Source organism: Rhagoletis zephyria, unplaced genomic scaffold (assembly GCF_001687245.7).
Source record: "Rhagoletis zephyria isolate East Lansing unplaced genomic scaffold, Rhagoletis_zephyria_1.1 Rzeph_scaffold_03538, whole genome shotgun sequence".
In the NCBI taxonomy this organism is placed as follows: Eukaryota; Metazoa; Arthropoda; class Insecta; order Diptera; family Tephritidae; genus Rhagoletis; species Rhagoletis zephyria.
Genome location: NW_016160621.1, coordinates 23,209 through 35,277, shown reverse-complemented (window position 1 = coordinate 35,277; position 12,069 = coordinate 23,209). Strand labels below are relative to the sequence as shown.

Here is a 12,069-nt window from a genome sequence, read left to right as displayed (position 1 = left end):
AACAAGTAAGAAAGTCTAAGTTCGGGCGGAGCCGAACATTAAATACCCGGCGCAAGTGTTAAATATATGTTTTTTAACCTTCCGAAACCTTCCGCTAGATGGTAAGCCGAGGTGTATCAATTTTGAGTAAATTAGCGTCCTTCAATTTCGAAATATTGAAGTTTCAAGCATTTCTTAAATTTACCGTTATATTTTTTTTTTACGTTTGTATTTTATTTGAGGGCGGTCAAAGTTTTCTCCCATTCTTTTGAGAAATCGGCATATAAATCCATGAATTTCTTACATTTTGGACAAAGGATGTGTTCAGCAGTATGTAAAATACGATGCGGAATATATTTTTAGAATAATTTAACCCTCTAACTCCTCAATGGATAGACGTTTTTTGTTCCTTTTGCGGTAGTTGGAAACAAATTCGAATAAAATAGGGATATAGCAGGTTTAAAGAAACGACAAAAATATTTTGTCACGAGTCTCTATAAAACTTCTAGAATACACCAAGTTGGTACTAAAATGCCACACAAAACTGATTTGACAATGTAAAAGGCAATTAAATTAAATGAAGAAAAATAAAAGCCAATTGCTCAGAAGGTTATAGCGAGCGGTCGTCATTTGTTTCATACACACACAAGCCAAGAGCAGCTACCGCATATACATACATATGTAGTATATTCCTCCGATTCAGTCCCCACCGACTTTTTGCTCATTTCAAACTTGGACACTGGAGACATCGTGGGCCTTCTTGCTACCTCTACTACCCAGCCTTTTATCCTCGTCTTTGACCCATTTTAACGTTTCACCAAACAACCGCACGACTTGTTCGCACGCACACAGTGACATCAATTGCACACACACTACGAAAATTCTCTGTCGAAGCTGCCCACCTCTGCTCTAAACCTATTGTGAATTACTGCTAATTATAAAGTTTATATTTTGGCAGCGCCATGGTAACAGCCGAGGGGCTATCAACGTTTGGGTAACTACATATGTATGTAGTGGCCTTATTTTATTTAATGCGACCTCCATAGCAGGTTTTATGGACACGTGAAATGCATTTTATAACTGGCGACAGCTCCATCCTATGAATGGCCGAAGCAACTCTTCCCTAAAAAAGTACATAGAAAGGTAAAAACAAATCATTGATGCTAAAATAAAGTTCGAAGAAATGCATTTATCACCTAAAAGTACATTTCGTAAATTGCAACTTCAAAATTTCGTGATGAAACAATTACAGGTGAATTGTAAATTGTTGTTGGTTAAAAAAATATGAAATTGTTTAACACAAAGGCTCGAATGGTTTCACTTTCTCTTCCAAATCTTAAGTTAATGAAAAAAGCTTAAAGGTTTAAACGTATACTTACAAAAATATATATGTAACTAACTGCATTATATGTACATAGATGCATAGGTGCCAATTGATCTAAATACGCATTACCTTGGGTATGTACATTAGAGGGGTCCAAAAAAATTAAGTTGGAATTTTAATGACGGCGCCCCCTACGATTGTTCTATATCGAAAAAAATATACCCCTATTTTTTTATTTTGAAATCAAAAAATATTTAGGGGGTGCTCAAAGCACTCAAAGTTTTCCATGTATTTTATATGGAGAAAAAACCAATTTTCGTAGAAATATTTTCAATCGGAAAACTGTGGTTCTCTTCAGAAGACTTCCAGTATTAATATCCAATTGTTTATTTAACTATTTTTTTATGATTAAAGATTTTTCCATTGCATTTTCTAGGGGTTTTGGAGGACCTAGTATAAAATATAGTTACTATGAAAAAATGGTTAAAGAGACAATTGCGTATTATTACTGGGAATCTCCTGAAGATAAGAAAAGTTTTCCGATCGAAAACTGTTGATTTTCAAGAATTCTGCACTATTTCTACGAAAAGTTGTTTTTCCCCCATATAAAATACATGAAAAACTTTGAGCGCTTTGAGCACTCCCTATTTTTTTTTTTTTCAAAATTAAAAAATAGGGTTATATGGTTTTCGATATAGAACAATCCTAGGGGGTGCCGGCATAAAAATTCCGACCTTATTTTTTTTTACATACATTTTTGGACCACTTTAATGTACATATGTACCACATTTTATATATTTTGCTTCTAAATGAAAACGGCTCTCTCATTTAGAAATATTTTCCAAATTTTTTTTCTAAAAACAGCATGCTAATATCTATTTTGAGAAATATTAATATAAATATTTACATCCTCCTAAGATCTTTGTAAATATTTGAATATCGGAAATAAAGTAGTACATCTGTATGCATGCTGATTGCTGACGCCATTTCACCAAAAATATTTATAATGCGATTTTATACAAAAACAAAATTTTTGAGTTTGGGCAGCTTTAGCCAAAAAAAGAATAAAAAATTTTTCTTCCCTTTTCTTTTTTGTGTCATAACCTTGCCTTGGTATTGATTTTCAATTTTATTCTTACGCAAATTGGGGAAATATTTATTGCGTGAACTCGTAGTCAAGAAGTGTAAAAACGCAAAGAGAATGACGTCAATTTCTTTATTTTATTTTTATTTATAATTTATATTTTAATTGAACGGCCTATCCTTCCCCTTTTTACTTATTTTATATATTTTTATGTTACGAGATATAAGGATTTATATGGAAGGACCTCGAAAAAATGTCACAAATTCACATATCTTTTGGAAATAAGGAATCACGGTTTTATGAATTTTTTTGATGGCAACGTAAATTATGACTCTATTTAAGATGTAAGTATATGAAACCTAGACATATCATTCAGATTTAGAGGATTTATAGGTCAAAAATAGTGAAAAATGAAAAACCGCGATTTTCCAAACCATTTATAGACCTCTAAAACAAAGCCGATTTGGATAAGGTATTTGTTTTTAGAACAAAATAAAATCAGGTATTAAAAACTGCATGGCGCAAACAAAGGTAACAAACTCCTAGATTAAGAACCATGTTATAGTGCTGCTCGTCTCTCACCTCTTCCACTTCCATAGCCTCTCCTCAATCTTTAGCTGACTTTTCCGCTATCTTCAGCTAAGTCAAGATATGAAGACCTAAAGCCTGATTATGGCAACTTTACTTAACTTAACGGAACGTAGAACTTAGAGAATCAAAATGAAACAGATTTCGACGTGCAATTAAGTCTCGGCTGTTCAATTATAAGCAACACCCATTTAAGTTGCCATAATCAGACCATAAGCCTTTCCCGACTTCTTTTGCTTCTATTGTGTTAGGGTTGTCCTTTAAGTTACTTAACCCCAGAGCATTTTTCCATGCGCTTTTCTGATTTGCAAAATGTAGGGTGAACCTTCTCCGTCAGCCGTCTAATCCTACTTTAGTGTACTTGGGTTTTGTACTTCCAACATACGCAGAACGTCCTACGACTTCACCACGCACGGAATCCATAAATCCTTATCCTTCGGTATCACGGGAATCAGGCGCACGTTGTCTCCTTGTCTTTTTTTTTTTTTGAGATTTGAAACCAACCCATTTAGCAATTTGAGTGTTGCATTGCCACTGCATTTAACATGGTTTCTCCGGCTCTATTAATTTGATTAGCTGCGAAAGTCCAACTTGAACTATAGCCACCCTGATCCCTAATCGACTTACACCTCCACGACAGATTTAAGATAATGGTCGCCAATATTATGATTGGTTTGAACAGGAACAAGCTTTCTGGTGGAAGTGGAATAGGAACATTTAGTAATGCTCAAAAATAAACAACTAAAAGCCGTTTTCACCATCTCTGGTTAACACTAACTCCCCGGTTAAACATCGTTATCGACATTCTGACTCCATGCATATAATAGGGAGTCGATAACGTCAATAACGATGTTTAACCTGTAGTTAGTGTTAACCAGACATTGAAAAACTGGCCTTAAGAGAGTGCCATGAGTGTAGGTTATCGAACTCAGATTGCAACAATACAGAGTCTGCATATAATAAATACTTTGACGACAAAAAGCAAGATCCAACAAAATTTATGCATAGGACAAATAAATGAGGACACCGAAGTAGCTACAAAAGGCGCGGAAAATATACAATACCTGGGAAAAGTTGAATGGAAACCTAATCGCGATAACTTGTTAATTAAAACTTTATGCGAAACTATATACAACGCCTTCTAAAAGTCTTCTGTGTACACAGTGTTTTTTTTTGGGAAAAATAGAAAAAAATTTCAGTGTACTAAAAAAAATAAGCTTCAGAAAATTACAAGTTAGCCAAAACAAAATTTGTTAGCTCTTCACTATCTAGTTCGTCGGACGTAACTCCCTAATAAAACCGGTTATGCTACTCTGAAGAAAATATCATTAACTATACACTCTAAAGTTCATTAAAAATTTATAATAGCTTCATTTCGGTGTTTTCTTGTTAAAGCTGCAGTGCTATTTAATCTTTCAAGATTGTAGTCTCAAATAAAATAATTTCACCGATAAAGCGTCATTGCGAATAGAAATAGCCTGCAGGTGTTTTATACTAAGCAGAAAGTTGGGCCAACTTATCGCAGACTCGCTGCTAAATTTTCAAGCATATACGTAAATCATTTGAACTAAAACCCAAAACTTTTGCCAAAAATTCGTAAATTATTTGCTTCTTGATAAGATTCAACTCATAAAGCGCTAAACCAATTGAGATTAGGTCGAACATGAGAATGAAGCAAATCTAATGGACTTCGGCCAAAATCGAGTGATTCTCTTTAGACAGTTAATTTTCAATTTGAGCTTCTATTTAAATAAATTTCAATTATTGCTCGTGTCCATTTTGGCGAACCGCATAAATGAATATTTTTATCAACTGTCTAATAAAAAAAGTCAGATTTTCTTTACTTCTGAATACGATTTAATCGGCAGGTGGTAGGGACTGAGAACTGCTGGGTAAGTACTTTAACATAGTTCTTGAGGTCAATGTAGTATGAACCAAAAAAATGTTTTCCTCATGGCAAGAAGCTCGATATACCGAAGATAAAAATGAAAAATTTAAACCCCTAGTTTCGGCAAAAAAAAAATTTCGATGCGGTCTAATGTCCATATGTACATAAATATATACACTACTTAAAAGAAATATTAATTTTGTATGTATGTATTTATATGTGCTCACTCGCGTGCATTTATGGATACTTCCATTCGCCAAACGGCCGACCCCTTCAATTCTCACAAGCGTTTTGGCACCTTTGCCATAATTTATCTACATTACTTGATGGCTCTCGCAGCGTGCTGTTTGGACTTTGGATCGAGAACACATACGGCTATCCCCTCCGATTTACCTTTGTATTTCCGCACATAGCGACAAATGGTGAGGCTTTTGAGTTTTGTTTTTGTTTTGTTTGGCGTCGATTTCACGCTTGCTATGCTTTTGATTAGTAATCGCCAATGTGAAATTGTTTTATGGCCCGCGCTTTTGTTGCGAAGAATGAGTGTTTTTTTTTTTTTTTTTTTTATACCCAACTTATATTGTACAGTTAATTGATTTCGCTATATTTTTAATGTAAGTAGTGTTTCATAACACCGTACGTATGTAGAATCGTTTTTTTATGAATACACTTCTAAGCCTATCATACCTACTTATAATATGTATATACATAATTTAGCTTTGGTTAACAGCTTTGTTGAAGTCGTAAACTAAGTTTTTCATTGATTTCTTCATTTTTTTTCTTCATTCGCTTTAAATGCCATTCATATTTTATTACATTTATTGTAACGGTTGGCGGGTGAATTCGTACATTTGTATGTATGTATAATAATGGTCGTGCATTTTTAATTCAATTGTGACGGTTCATCGATTTTTATTAAACTTTATTGAAGTCGAAAATGCAAAAACAAAACGAATAAATATTATACATAAATTAAATTAATAATTAAGTGATTCAAAATATTAAACTTATGCTTCAAAATATATACAAGTTTAAATGTATGTGTGTATAGATATTAGTGATGGACAAATTATATTTAGTTTTTTGAAAGAAACTCAATAGCAACATCTTTAGTTACATCTTCAAGTTGCAGTAGCCGAGTGATTAGAGGTGAATACTACCACTCGGTAGGACCAAAGTTCGATCCCTGGTCAAAGCAACCTCCAAAAAAAAATTATAGAAAAAAACCTTTTCGTAACAGCGGCCTCCCCTCGGCAGGCATTTTCTATATGGTGGAGGCGTAAAACTGTAGGTTCCTCCCCTTTGTGTGACAACATCAAAATTCACCCCACAAATTGGAGGAGAAACTCGGCCAAAACTTAGCAAAAGTGTAAGCGCCAAAATAGTATTATTATTTTTAAATACCGGAGTACTGTGTAATTAAGTAATTTGTATACCGCTGAATACCGAGTACGATAGTGTTTAGATAAATACTTCAAGTATTCTAAATACTTTGAGTAAATCTTTTTAAGTTTTTACCTAGTATTTTCAAAGCACTTAAATAAAATGTTGGTGAAAGATCTCAAAAACAAATCCCGAAGTCTCCTTCTCCAAAGTAATGCCGATAAGTTCTGAAAACATCCTGAAAATACCGAAAATTTCGAGAGTGCCGGAAATCAAAAAATCTAAGGATCCTAAAAACGTACCGAAAATTTTTGAGGATATTTTGAAAAATCTCAAAGAATCTCAAATTTCCGAAAAATGTCGGAAAATCTCGAAGAGTAATATTCGAAGCATTACAATATCTCGGGAAATTCGGAAAGGGAAGCGCGCATAAGGCGGAAAAGTTTCTAAAAAATCTAGAGAAAATCTTGAAAAGCTTCGAAAAATCCCGTACAGTCCAGAAGGATGTCAAAATGTCCAGAAAATTCCGAAATTCAGAAAATAGTGGCAAGTAAAAAATCGAAGAATCTCGAAAAGTCCCGAAAGATGCCGAGAAATCTTGTAAAACATGAAGCATCCCAATATCGGGGGAAAATTCGGATGAGAAGCGCGCAAAATGGAAAAAAAAAATTGTTAAGTATCGTGGCAAAAAAAAAAATAGTGATAAGTAACATAACGTAGTACCCCGAAAAGTTTTGAAAATTGTCGAGAATGCTTTGAGACGGTTAGAAAAATTTCGAAATTTTTAGTAATATTCCTAAAGCAATACGCGAAAAACCCCGAAGAGAAGCGCGCAAAATTCCGAAAAACTTCTAAAAAATCCAAAGAAAAATTTAAAAAATTTCGAAAAATCCTGAAAGAATACCACGAAGTACAGAAAAATATCAAAATATCCAGAAAGTTCCGAAAAATTTCAATAATATTTTGAACAGTTTATAAAATTTCGAAGTATTAATAAAAGAAATACGCAAAAAATCCCGAAATATATCGAAAAATGAAGAAGACTGAAACATGATGCATCCCAATATCTCGAAAAATTCGGGAATTTATATTCGGGCAAAATCCCCAACGAATTCTAAAAAATTGAGAGGAAATCTTGAAAAGTTTCGAAATAATACAGAAAATTCCAGAAAGTTCTCAAAATGTCCAGTAAATTCAGAAATTACAAAAATTTGGAAAATAGTGGAAATTAAAACAACGAAAAATCCCGAAAAGTTCCGAAAACTTTAAAAAGTTTCACGAAATCCCGTAATGAGCCCGAAAAGTTGCTTAAAAACTAAGACGAAGATTCCCGAATAGTTAAAAAAAATCCGACAGAATATTGAGAAGTTTCGAAAAATGCCGAAATAATCCTGCAAAATGGCGAATGGTAAAATACGAGAGACACCGAAAAGTTCCGAATAATCTCGTAAATTAACAATCGAGTAATTCCCAAAAGTTCGGAAAAATACCGATAGCATCTTAAAAAGTTTCGATAAATCTCGGAAAATAGCAAAAATTTAAATGCCTAGAAATCCGAAGTGCGGAAAAATCTATTCAATCAACATATAGATTTAAAGTAATCTCCGTATCTCAATCCCCGGTATATAACTCAGGTTGCCAAAGTTTCCAGAGCCCATGACCTTCGGTTTCCACTTCCGAAGTGCGGGACATACGCTCAGTGCCAAATGCCAAGACAATGACAAGGAATTTTTTTCTCTTTTTAACGTAAGCAGCTGCCGCGATGTTTTCATGCTCGATTCCGGCCAACAGAGCAGCAGAATTCTTCAGCTCGCAACTAACGAGTGTCACGCCCAATTTCAGTGCCCTTTTTTGCAAGCTCGTCCGCCATCTCGTTGTCTGATATGTCGCGGTACCCATGCCGAATGAAGAATGGTCTAGGAAGCGAAATTGGTGGACACGCCTCCGTCAAACTTGTCCAACTTGCATCCGCCAGAGTAAAACCGACCAGGCAGTAGGTGCTGGAACGTCCTAGGTCTATTGCTTCCTGCTAGGGGTTTCTACTTTATGCACTTTGTCGAAGTTACTGAAGTGTGACCATAGTTATCCGCTCTCCAGCTGGATAATTTTCGTCATCTTATAGCAGCACCCGCTACACTTTTCATGCTCATAATATTTTTCTATGGATTGTTTGTTTGTTTCCTCTTATATCCTTTAAAACTTTTTGCACATTTTGTCTAATTAAATAATTTTTTATATCCCATTCTAAACTCCTTTTCATATTTTTTCCTTCACTTCTCTTTCAGCCCAAAATGATATCCAATCACAATTACCCAGTCGAAGAACACATAGTTCATACACCAGATGATTACATACTCACAGTTTACCGAATACCCGATTCGCCAAAACTGCGTAGGACAGCGAATTCGACTGCTATTGCGCGCACCTCCAAACCGGTCGTCTTTCTTCAGCATGGTATTCTTTGCGCCTCGGACGATTGGATACTCAACGGTCCAGATACATCGCTGGCATATATGTTCGCCGATTCGGGTTATGATGTGTGGCTGGGCAATGCGCGTGGCAATACCTATTCACGCCAACACAAACACAAGCATCCAGATTCATCAGATTTTTGGAATTTCAGTTGGCATGAAATCGGCGTCTACGATTTGGCTTCAATGTTGGATTATGTGCTGGCTGTAACGAATGAAACTGCAGTGCATTTTGTTGCGCACTCACAAGGTACAACCACATTCTTCGTGCTCATGTCCACACTGCCTTGGTACAATGAGAAGGTGAAGACAGTGCATCTGCTGGCGCCTATCGCCTTTATGCGCAATCATTCATTTATGCTCTCCAAATTGGGTGGGCTCATTTTTGGTTATCCATCCTTCCTGAGTTGGGTGATAGGCGGTATGGAGCTGCTGCCAATTACCAGTGTACAGAAGCTTTTGTGTGAATACGTGTGTTCGGTGGAGTCTTCATTCCGATTTTTGTGTTCGGGGATTTTGGATTTCATCGGCGGCTGGGGGACGCGACATTTGAATCATGTAAGTAGAGAAATGGAAAAACTACCTAAGAAAAAGGCAGGCTTAGGCCGCTGGAAGAATGAATTTGTCATACATTTAAGTCAGAGATAAGAGATTTCAAAGACCAATAAATGGCGGCGGTCTACAGTGACAACAAGCTTATAAATTTAAAAGTTTTGGAATTTATTAAATTAATCTTGAACAGATAGTCCTTGGAAAGAGCTATCTTCTCTAAAGAAAGTGTGTATATTTTCCGAGGAATTTTTTGTGGTCAAACGCCTGAAGCGCCCTCCCCTAGAGACCTATATAGCGATATCATCATTACATTAACTAAATAGATATATATTTAACGATTCGCTCAGTCCACTCGGCGCGTTGCCAGAGTGAAAACATCTATTACAGCAAGTCCACATAGAAGAAAACGATATAAGGCCTCACAGTATCCGGAATACAAACTACTTCGATTTAGGGGTATCAATGTTATTCTAATTGTTTTTTCATACTTTAAGCTCTTGAGTGGTGAGCAAAATCTCTTTTGTCCACTCTAAGTTTTGTTCTCTACTCCCATCGTCAGCTTTTTAGGTGGATAGTACCAAGTCACAGTCGCATTCACTTCTCGTTATTTTGGTAGTTAGAGATGTGTTGGCTGCTGGCTTCTGGCCACAGCTCGACTGTGGATATCGGTACTTCAAGTCCAGTTCGCTGCAATACATTGACTGCGTTAACGACAGATATCTTAGAATGATACTATGCATTTTTTGCGGACAGTTACTCAGAAAGGTTAACATGGAGATATGGAAGTGGATAGGCCACTCTTTGCACAAAGAAGACGGCTCTATGATCTTGGTTTGGAATCTCCTAATCGGTGGTAGATGCCGTATGTTCCGCTTATGATTAAAGGAAACGACGAACAATAGTACCTGGCTTGTGTATTCTATTAAAACGTAGCTCGTTTGTACCGCAGTCTCTAGCGAAATGGCAATCCAATGAGTCGCAAATCAAGTAGCTGTCCCTGAAGGACTTCTTCTTCCTAGTTATAGAATTTCCTGTTTCGGTATAGTGAGTTGGCTAATGTGCGCCATTTGTGATGAACTCGGAGTTCGTGGCAGGGTATGCTCACCGGTTTCTGGGCCTTCCTCAAAATAAAAGATTTAAGTTTCTCTGGTCAGGTTCTTACTAGAAGGACGGCAGATGAACATATTTGTTTTTCTCTACTTGGCGGGCGTATCTCCGTGGCACCAAATATCATTATTGCTAGCGTAGAGTAGGAGTAAAACCTACCCGCAATCTTCGAAGTGAGGAATTATAACCTACCCGTCTCTTAATACCTGTGCGTAAAGAAGTAGGAGTATGCCTGACTGAACTTAGAGGAGAAGGAGTAGTACCTTTCCGTGCGTTAATTGCTAGCATAGAGAGTACAACTTACCCTATGCGAATCAATAATCTAATTAGTCGAGTGACGAGGTTAGCATATTCTCGTTTCGAGATTTCTTAGATCACCGCTTGTAGGATGATAAAATTGTCTTTTGTGAGAGTGACGGGACATCTATACGACTTACACGGCTTACCTAAAGCAATTGTTTGACCTTAAACTGCATCGATAATTATTAGCATATCGATAACGATGTAGGTATCGGGTGTAATATATCGAAGAAAATAAATCTGTTAGCTCATTTCTTTTTAATAAATTCTGATATCGAGTATTTAAAACTTTTTTTCCACCTGCTTTTTCTTTCCTTCAGACACTGCTGCCACACGTCTGTGAGACTCATCCCGCTGGTGCTTCGACCACGCAAATCATTCACTACCTCCAGCTATACAATTCGGGTGATTTCCGCCAATACGATCATGGCATCGAATTGAATAAGAAGTATTATCAACAAGAAACACCACCATCATACAATGTCCATCAGATCTCTAGTTGTGTACATATGTATTATAGCAACAACGATTACATGTCCGCCGTCGAAGATGTAGAATATTTGGCGACACTATTACCTTGCGCGGAGCTCTATCGCATACCCTATGAAGACTGGAACCACTATGACTTTTTGTGGTCGATAAATGTTAAAGAAGTGATAAACGATAGAATTATCGATAAAATTGCCAGGCATGAAATGGAAAATTTATGAGATTTACATAGTATATACATAAGTATTTGTTTCCTCGGTTTCATGAAGCAAACACACGTAGTCAAATTATGTGGTATATTACTTTAAGTGACGAATGTAAATATTTTTATTATATTTTTATTTTTTTTTTTTAATTTGCGTATAATTTTAGTATTATTTCACTAATTAAAGAAAGAAGAAAAACGAAAAGAACGAGAATTTTTTATATAAAAAATATATATGTACATATGCATATATATAATATATACATAATATATATGTATGTATCTGTATTCTGTAATATAAATAAATGTACCTTCAATATGCTGTGAGACCAAAAAAAAAGATAACACAAAGCTAAATAAGCAAAGTAATGGCGTTTTTCATACGCAAATACTCAAAGGTTTGTGAATTTTTTCGCTTAAGAAATTAGACAATACTTTAACGTTTAGCCGATATGGCAAAGATAATGCTTCAAAGACCATATGTACATTAGAGTGTGCCAGAAAAAAAGTTCGCGGTACACCCCTGAGTCTTCTAAAGTATTTCGGTTAGACAATTTCCAATTGTTTTTTTTTTTTTTGGGTAAAAAGTGACCCCTAGGTGCAAAACAAAATTAAAAATCGAAATTGCCCTGCAAAAATATTTTAAACTCCAGACTTAAAGCGCAGTTAGTCAACGACGTAGCGTAAACGTAGGTTGAC

General features: G+C 35.7%; 1 protein-coding gene across 3 annotated transcripts in view; it reads left to right on the top strand.

Moving 5' to 3' along the window:
• The window catches only part of LOC108369198 (lipase 3-like), a 17,370-nt gene extending 5,744 nt beyond the window's left edge, over positions 1-11,626 (top strand). For 2 of the 3 annotated variants that reach the window (XM_017624234.1, XM_017624232.1), the window contains exons 2-3: positions 8,532-9,275; positions 10,997-11,626. In XM_017624234.1, coding sequence (XP_017479723.1) covers positions 8,532-9,275; positions 10,997-11,386 — 1,134 coding nt within the window. In that variant the 3' untranslated portion in view covers positions 11,387-11,626. Of the gene's footprint in view, positions 1-2,619; positions 2,732-8,531; positions 9,276-10,996 lie in introns of those variants that run through there. The other variant, XM_017624235.1, reaches the window with a different exon arrangement.
• Positions 11,627-12,069: the final 443 nt, after the last annotated feature.